Source organism: Marmota marmota, unplaced genomic scaffold (assembly GCF_001458135.2).
Source record: "Marmota marmota marmota unplaced genomic scaffold, marMar, whole genome shotgun sequence".
NCBI lineage: Eukaryota > Metazoa > Chordata > Mammalia > Rodentia > Sciuridae > Marmota > Marmota marmota.
Window position 1 is genome coordinate 3,378,342 of NW_026000130.1, and position 20,976 is coordinate 3,399,317.

The 20,976-nt window shown below is 53.5% G+C and overlaps 1 protein-coding gene across 1 annotated transcript in view; it reads right to left on the minus strand.

The window, feature by feature from the left end:
- Window positions 1-20,976, minus strand: part of Myo18b (myosin XVIIIB) — a 320,748-nt gene that overhangs the window by 6,130 nt on the left and 293,642 nt on the right. The window contains exons 58-59 of the mRNA XM_048784886.1: window positions 13,209-13,253; window positions 11,752-11,889 (exon numbers count right to left, since the gene is read on the minus strand). Coding sequence (XP_048640843.1) covers window positions 11,752-11,889; window positions 13,209-13,253 — 183 coding nt within the window. The remainder of the gene's footprint in view (window positions 1-11,751; window positions 11,890-13,208; window positions 13,254-20,976) is intronic.

The following is a 20,976-nucleotide window of genomic DNA, read 5'->3' on the forward strand; positions in this document are numbered from 1 at the left end:
GGAAGCGGGGAGGAGAGGGGGGAGGAGGGGAAGGAGGAGGAGGAAGGGGAGGAACATGAGGAGGAGGAGCAGGGGAGGGGGAATGTTAGAGTTCGTAAACAAGTCTGGATGGTGCCTGGCAAAATGCCAGAGGGAGTGGTTTGAGAAGTAACAAAAGCGAGCCATTAAGTGTGGAGATTCCTGATTGGTTGACTGATGTATCTAGTTTATGCTAATTAGATAAGCTGTGTGGAATGTATAAATACTGCTCCTGTCCTGCAATAAACGGCTCCTACTCCTGCTGTATCAACGTTCACAAGTTATTCGTCACCCCCCGGTTATTTTGCCCAGCCAGCTGGGCTGGGCTGCGGCAGGGGAAGAGGAGGAGGAGGGGGAGGAGGCGGAGATGATATGGGAACAGATACTGGAAGCGCCATTCCAGGGGACAGGCCGGGCCAGGATGATGAGGTTGGCTGCAGACAAGGCTGGGTCTGAATCCCAGTCCCTCCCTTCCCAGCCGTGTAGCACGTAGGCCTCCCCTGGCTCGGTGGCTGGAGTGGCCATGGTGGTGACTTAGCTTACAGGGCTCTGTGAGGAATTAGGAAAGTGTCCCTGGCGAATTCCGCATCCCGAGTGTGGCTGTTCTTGCTCCATCTGCCCCAGGTCCCCAAGCAAAGCAAAGGACACGGCTGTCCAGGTGCTCATGCACTCGGGCCCCTGAGGCTGGTTCTGCATCCGTGGGTTCAATCAACAGACCGGACGTGTTTGAAAAATGCAGCATCTGAACACAGGCCGACTTTGTATGGTCACGATGTCCTAAAACACAGTGTCTCGACCATTCACACATTTACACTGTGTGAGGTTTCATAAGAGATCTAGAGATGATGTACGGCACACGGGACGATGAGTGTGGCTTATGATAGCCACCATGCTGGGTTTTGGGGTCTTTTTGGCAGGGGGTACCAGGGGCCCTCGACCACGGAGCCCCATCCCCAGCCCTATTCTGTATTTTATTTAGAGACAGGATTTCATGAGTTGCTTAGGGCCTCGCTGTTGCTGAGGCTGGCTTTGAACTTGCGATCCTCCTGCCTCAGCCTCTCTAGTCACTGGGACGACAGGTGTGTGCCACCACGCCCGGCATATTTTAAAAATCTGAAGACTTGTTTTTCTTTGCTGACTCCTGCCATCAAGGCCAGAGAGTAGAGTCAGAAGTGGCTGCTTCACTTGCAAGCAAGCCAGCTGCTGGGACAGTGTCCCCTGCCTGGACCCCACCCGTCCCTGCCAGGTTACCCTGTGAAGCATCTGCTTGGTTTTTGTCTGCAGTGCTCAACCCAAGTCGCCCGGGGGCTGAGGAATGGAAAAGACACATCTGCAAGTGTTTCTTACAGGTCACTGGTCAAGGTCAGGTCACTGCCCACCCTGCACATGTGGAAGCTGAGGCTCCCTGGACAGCAGCCCGCTGCTGAGCGGCAGAGCCTGGATTTGGAGGCCGTGAGTCCGCGGGAAGTTCCTCCCTCCCTCCTCTGCTGCAGCCACGCGCCCAGGCGGAAGGCGGGCAGGAGCGACCCTGGTTGAATTTACATCAACATAATTTATGTGTTTTTCAAGATCCACGAGATGCGCTGAACAACACGGTGAAGTCCAAGCTAAGGCGACGCTGGATTCACAGGTGTTAGACATAATCACATAGCAAAAGAGTGATTCCCAGGTCTGAGCCTCGTCAGAGGCTGGGCCAGCCGCCGCCACAGGAAACCCGATGCAGATTTATTGACACCATGCGTCGTCCCCAAAGGTGGGCTGTCACCCCACGGCCTCATCCACACCCTGAAATTATAGAAGAGATTAAAAATGTATTCATGCGCTTTAATCCTGGCAAAGCCCAGGATGGGACAGCAGATGTCCTTTTAAGATGGCCCAAAGATACAGCAACCGAGTCCAAGATGACACGAGGAGCTGACACGTGCCCATACTATGTACCAGGCAGAGCGAGAAGCTGCTGTTAAGCCCCTGGGTTGACACCGTGAATCCAGGTGATGAGCCGACATGAACTGTTCCTTTTGGCTTTGTGGACACCACTGGATTTTATCTTCACCATGATCCTCTGAAGCAGCCCCTAGGTCCTCTCCCCAAGTCCCAAATGAGGCTCAGAAAAGATAAATCATGGTAAATAGTGGAAGACAGGATTGAAACCAAGGGGCCCCAACCCACTCCCCTAACCACCCAGCTACACTGCCCTCTATTATCCCATTTTAGAGACGAGGAAGCTGAGGCTAGGACAGGTGCAGGGCGTGCTGAGAGCAGCAGGGCTGAGAAGCTCACCCTGGTCTAGCTGTAATGCTAGGCTGGCTCCATGCAGTGGAGAACATCTACAACTCACAAAACTCTCCTGCCGATTTCTATGAATCGATAAAACGAAGACAGACAATCAAAGGTAAAGACATATAGGGCAAAGACTTCATCAGATACTTCATCAAAGAGGATGTCCCAATAAAGACATGAGCACGTGGAGAAGTTTATTTATGAGGGAAATGTAAGCTCAAAGCAAAATCTGATATGGCTCATACCAGCTAGAATGACTAATTTTTTCAAATAATGAAAACAGGCTTTGGCAAGGACGTAGAGAGCTGGTGTCAGGAATGGAAATCGGTACGACCGTTGGGCTGGAATTCAGCTGAGAGGGCAGGAGGATTCCAAGTTCAAGGTCAGCCTCGGCAATCTAGCAAGACCCTGTCTCAAAATGAAATTTATAAAAGGGCTGGAGATGTGGCTCAGGGCTGTAGCACTTGCTGAGCATGTAAGACCCTGGGTTCAATCCCCAGCACCACAAAAATGAAAACAAAAAAAACACACTAGAGCTGGAAATGTACCTATGATTTCTGGATACACACCCAGCAGAAATGGGTGTACCTGTGCAATAAGATGTGTGCTCCCCAGTGTTCAGTGTGGCACAGGTCATAGGAGTCCTAGGCTGTGGAAGTTGGGAGCAGAGAGATGCCCAGTGCCAACACGTTGTCCAAGGGGCCACCCCGGGCAGGTGCGCCCAGGTGGAGCGTGGCGGAGGACACGGGGCTCATTCTTAGGACCCACGTCCCTCCTGGATGGGTTCCCATGCCAAGGAGGCTGTGTCCTGCCTACGACTCCGGGTCTTGGACAGCAGGTCGTTGGAATGAAAACCAACTAAACTGCCCACTAATGTCTTAGAAGAACCAAGTCCACAGAAACTCAGGGGACCTGGGCTTCCTCGAAAACTAGTAAGATGACAACGTCAGTTAAGAAACAGTCCAGGGGTTGGTGCCCGGAGGGAAACCCTCTGCCGATCTTGGGGACTTCTGTTTGTCCTGTGGGGTTTGGAATGAGTGCCGCCGTCACCTGGCAGGAAAGATGGCAGTTACGACGAAGATGCAGGATCCCTGCACCATTAATAATAAAGTGAGCGTCTCCTTATTCCACATCCCCACAGGGGAACGTTACAGATCGGGATTGCCCCACGGAGGTGCCAGTGATATTTCGAGGCAGATGGCTCCCTGTGGCCCCATCCTGTGCGCTGTGGGATACTGAGTGCCATCTCTGGGCTCTAACGTGCCAGATGCAGAAGCACCTCTCTCCCCAGTTGTGACAACCCACAATGTCTCTAGAGATTGTCAGTCACCTGCGGGGCAACCGCAGTCATGGGCTACAGACACCCACGTGGCAGATCTCACCAACACAAGCCAGGCCCAGGAAGAGCAGGTCCTAGAAGCTTCCATTCACACAGGTTCAAGGCCAAGCACATCTAGTGGGAGGTGCTGGAAGCCTGGTCACCTTCGGAGAAGGAAGAGGCTGGGGCTCGAACGGGCACGAGGAGGTTTTAGGGGCAGCTGCCATGCCCTGGTCTGGATGTGGGTGGTGACCACAGAGCTGTGATCCGTTCTTGAAAATGCCATCCAGATGCACCTTCTTGAATTTATATTTTAGTCATGAGTTTATTTAAGAAAACTTTGGGCCAAACAGAGAAGCATGGATTCCAAGAAAATGTTCTGAACGCTCAGCGATTCATTCCAACGGTTTTATAGGTGTTTGCAGCCACCTTCGGTGAGCCTGGGTTACCTGAAAGGCCCCGAGACCTGCCGTCCAAGACCAGAGTCACACACGGGACACAGCCTCCTTGCCACAGAAGCCTGTCCTAGGGATGAGCCCCGTGTCTCTGCCAGGCTCCACCCTGTTGCACCTGCCCAAGGATCGGTCAGCTCCTTGGGTGACGGGTTTGCACTGAACATGTCTCTGCTTTCAATTTCAGCATCTTTTCTTCTGATCTTGCCGATATTGATAACCTGAAAAGAGCCCTATGTCCCAGGGAGACACACAACCATAGTTAGGAGGGGTCCTTTCATGAAGTATATTCAAGATGGATTAAGAGGATCCTGAGCTTTGGTTCCGAGAAGGCAGAGACCCGTAAATAAATGTACTATTGAAAGAAGATTAGCGGAGGCTGCTTAACCTATTTTGAGAACAGGCTGTTTTCAACGGCTAAGTGCCACCATTCACATTCACATAATTAATGAGCTAATTACAAAGTGGTCCTATCTAATCATTTAAGCAGCCCTCACATGACCCACGCCTGGCTTCACGCTTGGTGGAGAGTAACTGCTTTTCCTTGAGAGTAATACAACTCTATCTAAAAAAAAAAAGAAAAAGAAAGAAAGAAAAACAACAACAACAATACCTGCAATTTGGACCTTTTCACGAATTAAAGTCAGCCTTGCACCAAATTAAAACCAACAGGTCTGGCGGTGGGATCTAGATCTTTCTCTCTTCAACCAAGAACCTCAAAGCCAGGAGTAGAGGCTCAACGTGTTTACGGAAAGGAAATTTTCCCCAGCAAAGAAAAAGTTGTCACACCATCTTTTAGCCCGACGGAGAGCAGTTGTGTGAAATCGGCACCAAAGCAAATGATACATACAACAGTAATCAGCGAAGATAGCACAGTAATTAAAATCACGATGATTATGTGAGTGAGAATGATTTATACAATAATCTCCACGCTCCCACTGCAGGATGGGCAAGTCCAAGAGCGACTCGAGAGCCAGGCTGGGCGGCCAGATCAAATCGCAGCCCCGCTAATGATGCGGTGACAAGACGGGCCACCGGAATCTAGGCATAAATGAAGTCTCTGACCGGGACCCTCGCTTTTGTTTGGGTTTCCCTAGGCTACCCGACGGGGACTCGGAACCGGTGCTAGGTCTGTCCTCATAGTTCCTCTTCCCCTTGGGGGAGGGGAGGAGCTGGGCTCCCCATTGTTATCCACCTAGTAATATTCTGCTTCAGTCAAGGTGCCCATAATCCTCTGGGGAGCCCCTCCTGCCCCCATGTCCGGTGGTCTCCTGGGACTTTCCCCGTCTCCCAGAACAGGTGAGAACCATGACTTGAGTCCTGGGGTGAGAGGTGCTCTCGCTCCCTTGGTCCCTTCTGACTGGTTCTGTGAAGGACACGGACTTACCTGGGCTTGGGGTGTGGGGGAACTGTTGAGAAGAGAGAGAGATCTCCTATGCCATCGGACCCAGAGTGGCACAGGCCTGAGCTTGGGGTCGTTGGCCACCATCTTGCTGCCTCAGAAAGATTGTGGGAAGCCAAGCAGAGAGGCTGGTGAGAGACCCCGACCCAGGATTGCGGTGAATTCCTGAATCCCAGGGTCCCCAGGGGAGCAGAGTCATCCAGATGAGGGACCCGTTGACTCTGGGAATGGCAGGGAGGGAGGGCAGGCTGGGGTGACCCAAGATCCCCAGCTTGAGGGGCTTCAGGGGTGACAGAGGCCCCCTCCCATCATAATGATGACACAGGTCGGGGAGACGAGCTTCCCCAGCAGATCAAAGAGGACAGGAAGTGTCAGCGAGAACCGCAGCAGGCGACCAGTGACCACCTTCAGCTCAGACAGACCCCTTCAAAACTCGGGAGAAGCCAAGAGCGAGTGGTCCAGATTTGGGGGGGTCACTTGCTCACATCTGGGGATGCAGATCACAAGACAGTTGCCTGCCCTCAGGTGGAGAGAGGAGCAGCCAGGTGAGCGAGGGCAGAGTCCTGGGCACCCTCGCTTTTGGGGGGTCGGGCGGGAAGAGCCTGGGAAATGAGTTTGAGGAGCCCCAAAGGACGGACATGTTGAGGTCAAGCAAAAAGTTTCAAGAAGTTTGACCGCAGCCAGGCTGGGAAGAAGTCAGAGGAAGCCAAGGACCGGAGAACGCCCCCTGGTTGGTGTCTTGGGAACTTCTGAGGTCATGGGAAAAGTTTGGATGCGCTGGTGAGGGCGGGCTCTGGGGCGTGGTCGACTGAGGCAGAGAGAGACAGGGACACGGTGACTGTGGACCTCCCTTTGGAGAAGTCTGGATGTGAAGGGAAGAAGAAGCAACTCAGCCAGGCCGTACAGAGGATGGAGTTTAAGATGGAGAGTTTGGCCGGGTGGGGTGGTCCACACCGGTCATCCCAGCGGCTGGGGAGGCCGAGGCAGGAGGATCACAAGTTCAAAGCCAGCCTCAGCCACAGGGAGGCCCTAAGCAGCTCAGTGAGACCCTGTCTCTCAATAAGACACAGAATAGGGCTGGGGATGGGGCTCAGTGGTCAAGGGCCCGAGTTCAATCCCGGTACCCCCACCCCACCTCAGAAAATGGGGAGGACCCCGTGGTATCCATGATACATCCAGAAAGAACAACTGGGCTGCAGGAGACGCAGGTCCCTGGGTGGGCTGGAGTGTTAACTGTCCCATCAAATGCGGCCAGCAGCTGACCAGGGAGCATCCTGCAGAGTCGGGTCAAGCTATCAGCCCAGGCCCTGACGCCCTGTGGGACCACGGCTGGGGCCGCGGATGGGAGTCTCAGCGAGTCAGGCCCATTGTCCCCTTGGAAACCTGCGGGGCTGGGAGGGATCAGAGAGCCCGCGGCTTCAGTGGGGCTGGAGGACAGGGGCGTGCCAACCCTGGGCAGCCCTGGTACCACCTGCCACCAGGCGCACAGAGCCCCCTGAACAAACTTTAGCTGCCACCACCAAGCCCATAAATGCCATCCCCAGGGGCCACAGAGGTAATTGAGTGTCTCCGTCTCCAGAAGCACCTGCATCTCTCAGCGGCAGCTGCGGCGGCTGAGCGGTAAATCACGGGGCTGGGTGTATTTCTCTGGGGCTGACATCTTCTGATAAATAATGCGGGCTGTGAGTTCAGGCCGTGGCAGGAGACTGCCTTCCACTCTCTTCTGTTTTTAAAGTGACCTTCTTTCTCAGTCAAACTGGAAAGAACCTAGAGGCTCGTCTATGGGGCCCGGCCATGCGCCAGGTGACACAAGGACACACACCTCCCAGTTCTTTGCTCTGCCCCTCCACCGAGTCTCCTAGCAGGGAGGATGCTGGGCTCATTTGGCAAGCTCTGCACCAACTGAACACTCGGACGCCCTGTGACCTGGAGAACCACTCGCCCAGGTGCCTGGGGACGCGTGTTTCTTGAAGCCTGACAGATTTATAGGAAAGATCTGGAAAGCTCCTGAAAGTGAAATATGAAGACCTACAGTTCAGCAAAGCAGGACCAACCTTGAGATCTTTGGCAAGGATTTAAGTTTCTTTTTTTCTTTTGATTAAACTCAGGGGCACTTGACCACTGAGCCCCATCCCCAGCCCTTTTTATATTTGATTTAGAGACAGGGTCTCACTGAGTTGCTTAGGGCCTCACTAAGTTGCTGAGGCTGGCTTTGAACTCACGATCCTCCTGCCTCAGCCTTCCGAGCTGCTGGGATTATGGGCATGTGCCACTGCGCTCGGATTTTGCAGGCATTTAAGAGAATAAGATGGGCTTTAGTGTACTGGTAAGCAAAGATCTCCAAGATACATTGTGAAGGGAAAGAAACACACCATCAGAATTCAGAAATAGTATACATAAAATAGCATCATATAATTTATGATTTTAAAAGCCAAACGATATGCCCTTTGCTACAAGTGCATATACCTGACATAATTACATAGAGAGAGGTGTGGAAGGGTGCGCTCCAAACAGAAGATGGCTGATCCCTGTGGAAAGGGAGCTAAGATTGGAGAGTTGGCCAAGAGGATTTTAGTCTTCTATTTTAATTTCTTTTTTATTCATAATACTACTGAGTATGCTGGGAGCAATGATCACCTACCCAGGCATGAGTGGAACATAAAATGAATTGTACCTCAACTTCATGTCATGTTATGAATCGGGAAATCATTTCATTTATATGAAGAAAGAAATTAATTCCTTTATCTTGAGATACAGATTTGTAATTATCCTTTCTTTACCTCGTCCAACGCTTTTCTTTTAGAAGAGTGGTAACTCTACTAGTTTTCCTTAAATCCAATATTCTTCTCATTATCATAGTAATGGTATTTATGCTATGATATCATTGAATCCCCCCATCCCTGACCCCAGTGGAGATTTCATTCTAAAGCTCAGACATTTTGAATCTAGCTATAAATATTTCTCTGAAACTGGGCATGATAGGTTTGGATTCAGAACAAAAAAGAGTTGAAATTCTGTACAGTGTGGCCATGTTGGAATCCTGAAATGAGAGCCCACTAGAAATGTATTTGAAGAACTGGGCATAGTAGCCCACCCCTGTATTCCAGCTATTTGGGAGGCTGAAGCAAGAGGATCATGGGTTTGAGGCCAGCCTCAGCAACTTAGTGAGAGTCTGTCTCACATTAAAATAAAAAGGGCTGGGGATGTGGCTCAGTGGTAGAGTACCTGCCTAGCAAGTGTGAGGCCCTGGGTTCAATCCCCAGTACTGCAAAAATTAAAAAATAATACTAATAAAGGAAAAGGAAAGGAAGGAAAAAATTTTGTAGAAAATTAATTTTGATTTTACATATTTTGGGGTCTGGTGAGATCATTCAATACACGCCTATAACACGTAGTGATCAAATCAGGGCAATCAGCATTTCCATTTTTCAACATTTACCTGCACTTTACTTTACGCTCTGGAGGGAGGAAGTCCTCACAAGAGGACTTGTGCAACTTGTGCAACTCACAGAGCTGGAGGTGGAGGCCCTGGGCAGTGATCACTGTCTATTCAGGTGAGATCCGCCCTCTGCAGACCTCAGCTCTCCCATCTCTGTGATGAGCACTTTGGACTAGAGAAGCCCGATGCTTCTTTCCAACTCAGAATGTCTCGAATTCTGGTTTTAATTATAATTCAAAGGAAAGGTTCACAATGATCAGGGCTTCTCGCCATGGGCCCTGGCACACAGTAGGCCCTGAATCAACCTCTTCTGCTGAATGTTGAATGCTAAATAGCATTCCTTAAACACTTTTAGTAACAGGACAGATTGACCCACACACTCTGCCAGGTGATCAGTCCAACACCTGGATAAACATCAGAGAGCCATGGTAGTGGGGCAAATCCAAATACAGGCTTCATCAGGGGTTCAAATCCTAACTCTTCCACTTACTTGCTGTGTGACATTGCGCCAACCATCCACCCTCTCTGAGCCACAATGGCTACCGAGCTATGGCTAAATAAGGTTCCCATTTCTACTCTAGCCTTACTGCTATGATAATCATCCATTCACCAAACCTTTATTGAGCACAGACTGTAAGCCAGCCCCTGGGACACTGACATGTCCCCAGGAGAGACAAGGAGTTCCTTCTTACAAGTGTCCAAGTGTCTCGTTTGCCCCCTGACCCTCCGTGGTTCTAGGTGCAGGCAATTTCACTCGCTGGGTCTGCCCCCAGGACCTGGAGGGAGAACGCAGGGCAGGGGGAGGAGGCATGGAGATGGGCTGCTGAGGACCCACCCTCGCTGAGGGGTGGCAGAGGAGCTGGCTCAGACCAATGCAGAGTCAGTTGCTCGGGCCTCCCGGAGTCTCACGATCTTCCTAACAGGTGAGTGATGACATCCACCTCCTGGCGTTGCTCTGAGCATTCAGGAGGTGATCATGCTTCTAAAGCAGCTAATTAGCTGAGCATGTCCTAGGCACCAGGCTCTGGGTACAGAACACCATGAACATCCCCACATTTACCCTGACCACAACCCCGACTGATCCACGAGGAGGCACCAACAGAGAGGTTAAGCAATTTGCCCCAAATCACACAGCTGTGGATCCGCAAATAAAAGATTGGACTCCAGATGCTCTGACTTTAGACGGTGCATGGAAACCACCCCACACCCACTGTCTCTCATGCAAATAGGTGCGTAAGGTGTAAGCCACGGGTTATGGGTCCTTCTTGGGCACCCTACTGTAATATGATTATGAAACTTGCACCTCATGTGACGGAGCATCGGTTTTCTCCTCTGGCCACCCCACTTCTGCCTCTGCTGCCTCATGCACTGTGGGCAGGGGAGACCGAGGTCGAAAGGATGATCAGCAAAATCAGATCATCCCCAGATTCCCCCTGCTTAAAGGGGTGCACTGACATTTTCTACCTCAAATATTTCCGTCTAGGATTAACCAGATGTGGGCCAGGCATTTGCCATTTGCTGAACATGCCCAAGGGGCAGCGTGAACCCCTGCCCCCTCTTTTGGTCGAGAGAGACCCTGCTTCAGAGCAAACGAGGCTCGAGTCAGAAGGGTGGCCTGGGCCCCCGTTGGCCTCTGACTCTTCTTTCTGTCTATCTCTTGGGCCCTGGGTTAGGGAGACCTGTGCACGTCATCTTAATCGTGCATCTGCTTAATCCGTGATTCCTGATTTAAGGCCATGAAGCCCTGATTACAAGAGGGTCGCCCTGGAGAGGGAAAACCAGGCAGACTCAGAGAAATGGGGCTGGAAGCCGAGGGAGGGTGGACTTAATTCATTCAAGGAGGGGTGCACCCCGGGGGGCCAGTCTGTCGGGGAGCCCGCTCCGGGCCATCCTGTGGGCCCATGAGCATGTTATCGTGGCCAGTGTCAAGAGGACCGGCATGGGTAGCATGAAACCGATATGGTCCTGTCTCCCAATAAAATGAAAAACCATCCAGCTCAACTTTCTCTTTTCTCTTTCTTTCTTCCTTCTTTTATTTATTTATTTTTTTAATTCTCAGTATATTGCCCAGGTTGGTCTCAACTAGACTCAAGAAATCTTCCTGCCTCAGCCTCCTGGGACTGCAGGTGTGCACCACGGCACCTGGCTTTAGTTTCTTTTCTCTATAGCCACTCCCCCTCACAAACGACAATAAAAAACAAAGCACAAAGTTTTTTGTTGTTTTTTGTTTGTTTGGTACTGAGGATTGACTCCAGGGTGCTCAGCCACTGAGCCACATCCCCAGCCCTTTTTAATATTTTATTTAGAGACAGAGTCTTGCTGAGTTGCTAAGTACCTCACTAAGTTGCTGAGGCTGGCCTCAAACTTGCAATCCTCCTGCCTCAACCTCCCAAGCCCCTGGGATTGCAGGCATGCGCCACTGTGCCTGGCTAAAATGAAACACTTAAGTAACTATTTTTTTTTAACAAAAAAAATTTTAAAACTGTAACTATCTATAAATGGAAAACTATCATGTCTTAAGTAGAAGTCAACTGTAATAATAACTATTAATATTTTAAAGTTCACACTACTATTTACAATAATCAGAAAACCATGCTTTGGAGAGGTTGGCAACAGATCCTCTTCATTTCGACCCTTTGAGTCAGTGGATATGACCTTAATTCATGGTTGAGAGTAAAGGAAGAGGAGACCCAGAGAGTCACACAGTCAGGAAGGGACAGGGGAATGCCTCAGACTGTTAGGACCAAGGCTGTCCTTGCTGAGGCCGGAAGACCTGAAGGACAACCTTGCAAATGGGATTCGGGGCTGTCAGCCAACCAGCGGCAGCAGGTGACACTCTTACCTGGCATTGAGGGTGTAGCTGCTGACGGCTGACTGTCGAGAGGGGCTCCTCGCGGTGTCTGTGGCCAGGGACAGAGTACAGCTCAGCCAGGACTGCAGACTGCCCTCTGGCTGGGAGCTGATGACGGAGAAGTTGTCTCTACAATCAGAACACAGGACTCTGTGTCACAATGACAACCGTGGAACCCCCAATAACTAGACCTTTGCTCCAAAGCACAAGCCAGGCAGGACCTTGTGCATCGTCCCTCAGGGGTGGGAGTCAGGGCCGTCCCCAGCATATAGATGGGAGTCGTGGGGTCTGCAGGGGCCAAATTGGGTCTCAGTCAAGGTCGTCCAGCTAGTTGATGACATCGAGGTCTAAGCCCTGCTCCTTTCATTTCCAACGCCCATGTTACTGACCTCTGCACTCTTCCTTGGGGAGAAACATGCTCCAAAACAGATTTTTTTGGGGGTATCAAGGATTGAACTCAGGGGCCCTCAACCACTGAGCCCCACCCCAGCCCTATTTTGCATTTTGTTTAGAGACAGGGTCTCACTGAGTTGCTTAGGGCCTCGCTGTTGCTGAGGCTGGCTTTGAATTCACGATCCTCCTGCCTCAGCCTCCCGAGCTGCTGGGATGACAGGTGTGGGCCACTGTACTTGACTTGGCATTGAATTTTATACCAAATAAGATGTCCGTGAAATAGAAAATGTGGCAGGTTTAACTCCTTATCTTAACTGGAATGTGGTTGTGAACTGGGGATTTTACTCTGTGCTCTGTGATTCTGAAAACGGCCCAGGGAGAGGTCTACACAGATACTCAATAATTATGTCCTGGTTGGTGAACCAGGAAATTGTGTGAGTGTGTGTGCGTGCGTGTGTGCGTGCGCACACGTTGTCATGGACACTCTGTACCAGTCCCCATGGACTCAACATTGACCCTGCCCTCAAGACTCTAGCCAAGCAGAGTGGAAACACATCTCATTAAGTAACTACAGAATAAAGGAGAAATGACCAGAACTGTAGGGAGGGATAGAGAAGAGAGGCTAAGATTGGCTCAGTAGGGAGCCTTGATTTGCTTCTTGGGGACACAAGGAAGGTCCCAAGTGGTGGTAGTGGAGGTCAGGACCTGGCCACACAGAAACTGCAGAAAGACATTTTCAGTGGAAGAAATTTTTGATACACATAGGTATGGGGGTCCTTAAAGGTTGAGGCATGGGTGACATGGAAAGGTAAGGTCAAAATGTGCAGAACACAAACATCCACCCAAAAGTCTGTTCTGGACAATGGGGAGCCACGGAAGGTGCTTGGGGACATGGTGAGATAAGGCACCGGCTGCTCTCGGTCTATATGAAACTGTGAAGTCCAGCTTTGGTGATCTCTTTCCAAGCAGGTGGGGCTGTTTCTCAAGTGAACTGCACAGAGACGCCAGGGGCTCACTTCTGTAAGCTGCTCATCTCTACTTGGGATTCAACTTACATTTCTTTCCTGCCGCCGTTGCTACAATCCACTGCTGTCTGCACACTAGAAAGAAGCACAAGAAAGGGTGTGTTATTCTTGTGTTGCCAGGGGCCAGGGAATTGGTTTTTAACAGTAGATGTGCTGGGGGTGGAATCCCACTTCCAAACTTTGTTGCTGTGTGATCTTGGGGAAGCCACCTGCCCTCTCTGAGCGTCTTCCTTTGTGAAATGTAGCTAATAACAGGGCTCTGCCTCCAGAGTTCTGGAGCAAGTAAGTGAAATAGCCCATATAAAGCTCTCAGCGTGGATCCTGGCAAACACACAGTGCTAATTAAATGGTAGCAGCCATCCCCTCTACTTTTTAAAAGTACAACCAGCACAGCTGTTATTAATAGCATCGTTACTGCAGCAAGCAGGCCATTTGTTCTAGGTTCTTTGTGAGGCCAGCAAATTAGACAGGGGGCAGGACAGCTTCCTGGGGCGCTGTGGGAGGTTCCTGAACCAATTCCCCCGCAGCCCCCGGTGAGGAGACTCCTTCCATTCAGCAGATGCGCTTCCCACAGGGTCTCGCGCCCAGCCCTGGGGTCTCGGTTGTAGAGACAGGAGCTGGGCACCTTTGTCTCGGGTCACCCCAGATCTGTGGGGCCTATTAAGGTCCTGACCGTTCACACCACCAAGCCCCAGACCCCTGCCTCCTCTGCTGGGATCTGGGTGCCTCCCTCCTTGGAGGTCCTGGTCATTTCCTCTGAGGGACGCCCGCACTGCTTTTTGGTCCCTGCCCTCAAGACCTGGGACCCGCAGGGGCTTCTATTTACATGCCCTGTGCCCTCCAGACTGCAATGTCCCTTCTGGGTCAAGCATGAGTCTTATTCGTCTTGACAGCCCCAGGGCTCAGCCCAGAGCTCGGGCGGACCAGCCGCCGTCAGGAGGGGCTCCCGGAGCCCAGCACAAAACGGGTCAGTGACTACAGCGACGGGCCGAATCCACAGGCGTCCTGTCGTGGGCCCTGGGGACCTTCCTCACAACCCTCCTCGGGAGCCTTTGTCGTCCCACAGCTGGCCGAGGCGCTCTGGGGCTAAGTCCTGGCCACTGGCCACCCTCCAGGAGCGCAGGGCTCAGACCCCACCCTGCGCAGGCTCCTCCCCCGGCGCTGGGGACGCACGTGTGGGCACTGTCCACCCTGCTGCGCGGCCTCCCGGGGTCCCTCATGGTCCCACCCTGCTATGCCAAGCGCCTGCGCTGGTTCCCGGAACCTCGTTGGTGGGCTCCCCGTCCCCGTGGCCTCCCCTGGGCCTCAACCAGCGGAGGACCTGGCTGGGGCGGAGGGCAGGAGGAGGAGAGGACGCGGCGCCTTCCTTCNGGGCAGGACGGAGGAGAGGACGCGCGCCTTCCTTCTCGGGCATGGCTTCCAGGCATCTCCTGGTGCTGGCCGTGTCCTTCCACCCAAGGCCACAGCCCTCCTGCCAGCAGCCCCTCTCCCTGCCCCTTCCCTCCCCCTTCCCCTTCCCCCTCCTCTCTGCCCACTTCCTTCCCCTCCCCGCCCCTCCCCCTTCCCTTCCCCCTGGGTCCCTCTCTGGCCCCTTCAGCCCTGATGGCAGTTGCTGCTGACCCCTGGTGCTTCCGGGTCCATCCCCAGGCCTCCCTGGCCACCTCACAGCCTTGCAAATGTCCCCTTAGTAAGTGCTCCTCCTTTGGGATCTGCCTTCTGGTTCCCGGGGACTCTACTACAGGGTCCCGTCTCGGTTCTGGTTTCGGTCTTAACAGGCAGATCTGAGCTGGCCGGGCCAGTGTCCCGCATGGTGAACAAGCAGGAGCAGACTCAACCCATCAGCGCGTTGTTCAACTATCGTTGAAAAAGAAAACAAAACAGCAAAGCCAGCCAGGGGCGGGTGGCCCACGCCTGAAATCCCACTGGGTCGGGAGGCTGAGGCAGGAGGATCCCGAGCTCCAAGCCAGCCTCAGCCACTTAGTGAGGCCCTAAGCAGCTTAGACGGACCCTGTCTCTAAATCAAATATGAAAAAGGGCTGGGGCTGGGGCTCAGTGGCTAAGCACCCCTGGGTACAATCCCCAGTATCCCAAAATCAATCAATCAATCAATCAAAGGCAAAATCTCTAAAGGGTCAATCTTATACGAAAAGAAAAGGTGCTGAGCATCCCACACTCATGCCCTCCTACGCTATGCCTTTGGAAATGAGCCCACCATAAGGACAAGTTCAAGGAGCTGCTGGAGGAGCAGCCTGTCTACCCACATTTCCCAGGGGCCGCGCCCCTCTTCCATCTGCCTGTGAACTTGCATCACTGACTCGGGGCAGAGGCTCCGGGGCAGAGGCCAAGGGCTGCCAGGTGGTCTGTCTACCCACGCAGAGGGAATGTCGTCCAGAGCCAAGGTGGCGTCCAGCTTGGACCCCACGTGATCCGCCAGGTGAGAAGTCTCCAGCCAAACAGAGTCGTGTTTGAAACAAGGAGGCTGCACTGAGCACGGCTGGAGGCTAACTAAGTGAGCCCCTGGGAACGGTGTCCCCATTCCCTGGGTGAGTGAGTAACTGTGGAAGCCACCTGACACCTTCATGGGGAGGTGTGCAGGGGGGGCCTGGGCAGGAGGAAGGGCTCTGTCTGCTCCTGCAGAAACAGCCACCACGCTGACTTGGGACAAGTCATGGGTCACTGGTCCCAGCAGGTACTGGGCTTTTACCACATGGGGCACAGCAGTGTCCCCAGGTGCTGGGACTCACTACTGGGCCTGAGGGGGCAGGGAGAAGAATCAGGGAGGAGAAATCAGCCCGGGTTTCCTCCCTGTTACAGTCTCATCCTCAGCTGCATCTTAGCCTAGGCTGGAACATTCTGTACGAGTTTGCTTTGGTGTAAAAAGCCAAGTGGTTTCTATTTAAAAGAGGGTGTTAAAGCCAGGCGTGGAGGCTGGCACCCGCCTGTCATCCCAGCGGCTGGGGAGGCTGAGGCAGGAGGATCGAGAGTTCCAAGCCAGCCTCAGCCACAGCGAGGCCCTGAGCAGCTCAGTGAGACCCTGTCTCTCAATAAAACACAGAACAGGGCTGGGACGGGGCTCAGTGGTGGAGTGTCCCTGAGTTCAATCCCTGGCACACCCCCTGCAAAAAAAAGGGTGTTAGAAATCTGTCGACCCCTTCATTATGTGAAGAGTCTCTCGGGTACCAGCTCAGTGGGGCAGGTGGAGTCTCCTTGTCTCCCTAAGTCCTAACACAGAGGCGTCCCTTGATTGCTATCTGTCAAGTGGGCAAGCAAGGCCAGAAAGGGCAGCTGACCTATCTGTGGCACTGACCCATTTGGTGGCACCTGGGACTGGACCCCTCCTCTCCTGACTGGTGAGCAGTGTTTCCTTGTCTCTGAGAGAACATGGCTTTAAAAAAAAATAATAACAAGGTCCTTGGGCCAAGAATTTGTAAACAGAGGACTGACAATCGGCAGCGTAATTGATTAAAGGTCTCCGACATCTTCCTCGGGGGTGAGCCTTCGCCAGGCACCTGCAGTCTGAATGCAAATGTGGCCTCGGCAGGAGCCCAGGGATTGCTGTCTCCTGGGTGACACACAGGCCAGGGCTGGGCCGAGCACTTAGACCTGGACAAGGGAAAGGAGCAAACAGGGTCTGTTTTACAGGACAGAGGAGCTTCCTCTTAGAAGCTGGGTGACAAGGTCGGCCTGAAAACCCAAGTTGGCTCTCTCATTTCTGTGTCCTTGGTGACAAAGTTCCTGACTCCTCCAGCCCCAGATTCCTCATCTGTCATCTGGCAGTGACAGGAACCTCAGAAAGTCATCGTGGGCGCCGGGTACGCTGAACAGGTAGCCGAGGACCTGGCACCTGGGAAGGCCACCCGAGAAGTGCCCGTCATTCAGCTTACGGTCCCTCCCTGGGATGCCGCAGCCTGATGCCTGTTGTTCTGCAGCTCCAGCCCTGTGCATCCCATCAGCTGGCGTCTGGCTAGGGATCAGCTCAGAAGGCCAGGTCCCCGGGTGGCAGCGTTTAAACGTGTGTCTCTGCACCAGGGTCCTGCGGGGCTCCCTGGACCAGGTCAGCACCTTCTTAGGTCCACGCACAAGCCTTTCACGCTCTGCCCCGGGCCTGGGCATGCCCACTCTCCTGGGGGGGGGGGAACCAGCAGGAAGAGTTGTCACAAGGGGCCTTCGGTGTTCCCAGGGCCACCCCGCCACGAAGCAGGGGACCGTTCTGTGTGGGTCCATCTGTGAATACGACAACTTAGAAGTGTGTCCCCAGGTGCAGCCACCAGCTCCAGTTAGGCCCAGACCTCTCGACGCGTGCTCCCAATTTTAGCCAGCTTATGAAAGAACGTGTGCTGGGAAAGGTCCGGCTCACTCTCGAGCCGGCAATGGAGGACGCTTTTCCAGAACCTTCATCTCCCGTTGACCCAGCTAGAACTGTGTGCTGTGAGCGGACCCAGAGGTCAGAGGGCACCATGGACCTCTCCGCACCCACCCAACTCCCAGCCGGTGCGACACAGGGCGGCCGCAGACCCTGGGCCAGGGATAGAGGGGGCCAGTGTGCCAGGCAGCACAGTGCCCTCCGTGGATAATGCGCTCGCTCCAGGCCTGGGGGACCCACTTAAAGCACCCCTCCATTAATCTCAGGAGGCTGGAGCCGCAGTCCAAGTCACAACACACCCCCGCCCCGCTGCAGGCAGCATGAGACCGCCACCTGGCCTTCCGAGCATGAGGCCACATGTCCAGGCGGGAAGGCCTGCTGCACTCGGGCCCGATTCCACACACGGCCCCGTGTGACGGTTCCTAATTTGAACAGGTGTCTCAGGGAACCTCACCTGGAGCTGGAGCTCCTCTCTGCCCTCGAGTGGGTCTGAATCCCAATGGAGCTCAGTTTGGAGAAGTATCACAAACCCATCCCTCGGACCCAATCCAGACCTGTTACTCCAGGAAAGGGACAATTGAAAACCCAGATCATGGTGGCCCACGCCTGTCATCCCAGCGGCTCAGGAGGCTGAGGCAGGAGGATCAGGAGTTCCAAGCCAGCCTCAGCCACAGCGAGGCCCTAAGCAGCTCAGGGAGACCCTGTCTCTCAATAAAATGCAAAATAGGGCTGGGGGTGGGGCTCCGTGGTCGAGGGCCCTGAGTTCAATCCCCGGTAGGGAGGGGGGACCCAGGTCATTGTGGAGATGCCAAGTGGGGAAGCATCCCGGCTGGCACTGAGGGGCAGAGGCTGGGGCAGCTCTGGACGGTGTATCTACAACCTAGAACCACTCGGACTTCTTTTCGCAGTTGCTGATCTGTGGACTTGGTCTGCGGAGGGACAGCGTGCATTTGTGAGTGTTGATTCTTTGAAATGTATTGAAACTCCTGCGCAGGCAACTCCCCACCTGGTTTTCCCATTCCTGGGATAGGAGATTTGAAATCGATGCTGGGTTTCACTCTCTAACCCACACTGAGGCCTTGAGCCAGGCCACCGGCCGCACAAGGACAGTGGGAAATGCTTCCCGAGAACTAGCCTGGGGCGGGGCTTGGGACTCCTGCCCTGTTTGGTTTCATGTTTCTGACTTTTTCCTTTTCTTTTTTTTTTTTTTTTGTACCAGAGATTGGGCTCAGAATCATTCCACCACTGAGCCCCGTCCCCAGCCCTATTCTGTATTTTATTTAGAGACAGGGTCTCACTGGGTTGCTTAGGGCCTCGCTGTGGCTGAGGCTGGCTTGGAACTCCTGATCCTCCTACCTCAGCCTCCTGAGCTGCTTATTCATTCCTATATCCACAGATGGGCACACACACACACACACACACACACACACGGAATGCAGGCCCCACAGAGGCAGTTCCGTCCTGAGCTCATCCCTGTTCCTCAGCAGCTGAGCCAGCATCTGAGCCACGGCCTGAATGCGAGCTTCTGCCTGGGTTTAGGGAAGCTGCCCGATGCCTCTTCATCTGCAGTAATGATGACAAGAAGCCAGTGGAACAACTCAAGTACCCAGGAGGGCATCTGGCCTGCACTTGGTCAGGATTCATCAAATGAATGAATGAACGCGGCTGGGGGCGAGCCTCCCCGGTGCACAAGGTACCCTGCTAAGGAGCTGTATATTTTCACTTCTTGTTACTCATCTGTCTTAAAGATGAAGAGACCGAGGGTCAGAGAGATGGAGTCACGGCCTCCCCAGCTCTTCCCCGCCTCCGACTGCCACCGTCCTGCACCCTGCCCTGGCATTTCCACGCACAGGGCCTGGTGGGCAGCAGTCCCTCCACACCTTACGGCCCCCTGAGCCCCACATGAGGTCCCTTCCCACTGGAGGGACTGTGTGGAAGTTACAGACCCAGCCAAGGAAGGTAAGTCAGAAGCCCCAAGGGAGGAAGATTTGAGGTCCCAGAGGCAGAAGAGCACGAAAGGCCGACAGGAATCTCGAGTTGAGGCTGCTTCCTGGGTCCCAGAGCTGGAACCCAGAAGAGATGCACCAGAGCGAAGGGTGCGCTGGAGGAGAGGCAGGTCTGGGGTCTCTACAGGACGAGGTGAGGGCAGGTCCCCCCAAGGCCTAAAGGCAGACTCTGAAGTAACCCCGCTCTCCTTCATGCCCTCTGCCGGGTCCCCACACTGGGCTGCCCCTCTGCCTCTCCCACCGTCTTTCGTCCTCGTCACCTTCAATTGTTACAAAAGCAAACCTCCGCTGTGCATTTGGGAAATGGCTGAGATGTCTCGCACTGGCCAGAGATCCCAGGACCCAGAGCCACTCATTCCCCTTATCATGAATCCAAATGCTCTGGAGTTTCCATTAACGGAACAGCCGCCCGGCGCCCAGCAAGCCCCATGGACAAAGGCCTTGTAATTGCAGAAGTAGGTGGTGGAGGGGGATCCTAAATGGAGTCCTGAGCTGACAGCCACGGCAACGTCCCTGGTTGCTATTTCACCTGCAGCTTGGCGGCTGTGCAAACTAGCAGGGGACAGTGATATGCTCGGAAGTCCCTTTTGCATTAAGTGAAGACTTGAGGCCACGCTCTGTATTCAGAACATGAGGTTTCAGATCCACATGGCATCTGCTACACTGCTGCCCAGCACGGGCATCTTTATTGGGAGAGTTGGAGGTGACAGCTCTCCAAGTAGCCAGGACCAGCCCAGGACTGCAAGACTTTCTAGAATTAGGCACTGAAGCCGGGCACAGTGGCGCACGATACAGCAGCTCGGGAGGCTGAGGCAGGAGGATCGTGAATTCCAAGCCAGCCTCAGCCACAGCGAAGCCCTAAGCCACTCAGTGAGACCCTGTCTCTAAATAAAACACAGAATAAGGCTAGGATGTGGCTCAGGGGTCGAGGTCCTCTGAGTTCAATCCCCGATACCAGAAATTAATTAATTAATCAATCAAAATAAGGGGTTCAAAGTCTGTAACTTGTAGGAGCAAAATCTCCTAACGTGGCTCTAACATGGCCAGGGGTGCGTATGGGCGTTCATCCTGCAAGTTTTAGAAAATGCAAACAAACTTGGGGGAAGATAAAGCAAGTCCTCCAGTGTTGGAATGTGTTTTGGGTTTGGTTGGGTTTGGTTTCTTTTTTGGTGACACAGGTCTTCCTGGACAGAGGTGTCTGCTCCCTCCCACGGGTAACCAGAGCTGGCTGCCGGCGCTCTCGGGCTCCCTTCCGGGGCCGCACCACACCTGCAGCAGGAGAGCAGCCCCTGCTCCCCCTGACAGGAGGAGGCGAAGGAGGTGACAGCAGCCCTGGGTCAGGCTCTGCTACTGGGCCGTGTGCCCTTGACCTTGAGAACAGGGTCCTCCCAGGGACAGAAGGTGGCATCCCAAGGTCTGAGGTTTGGCC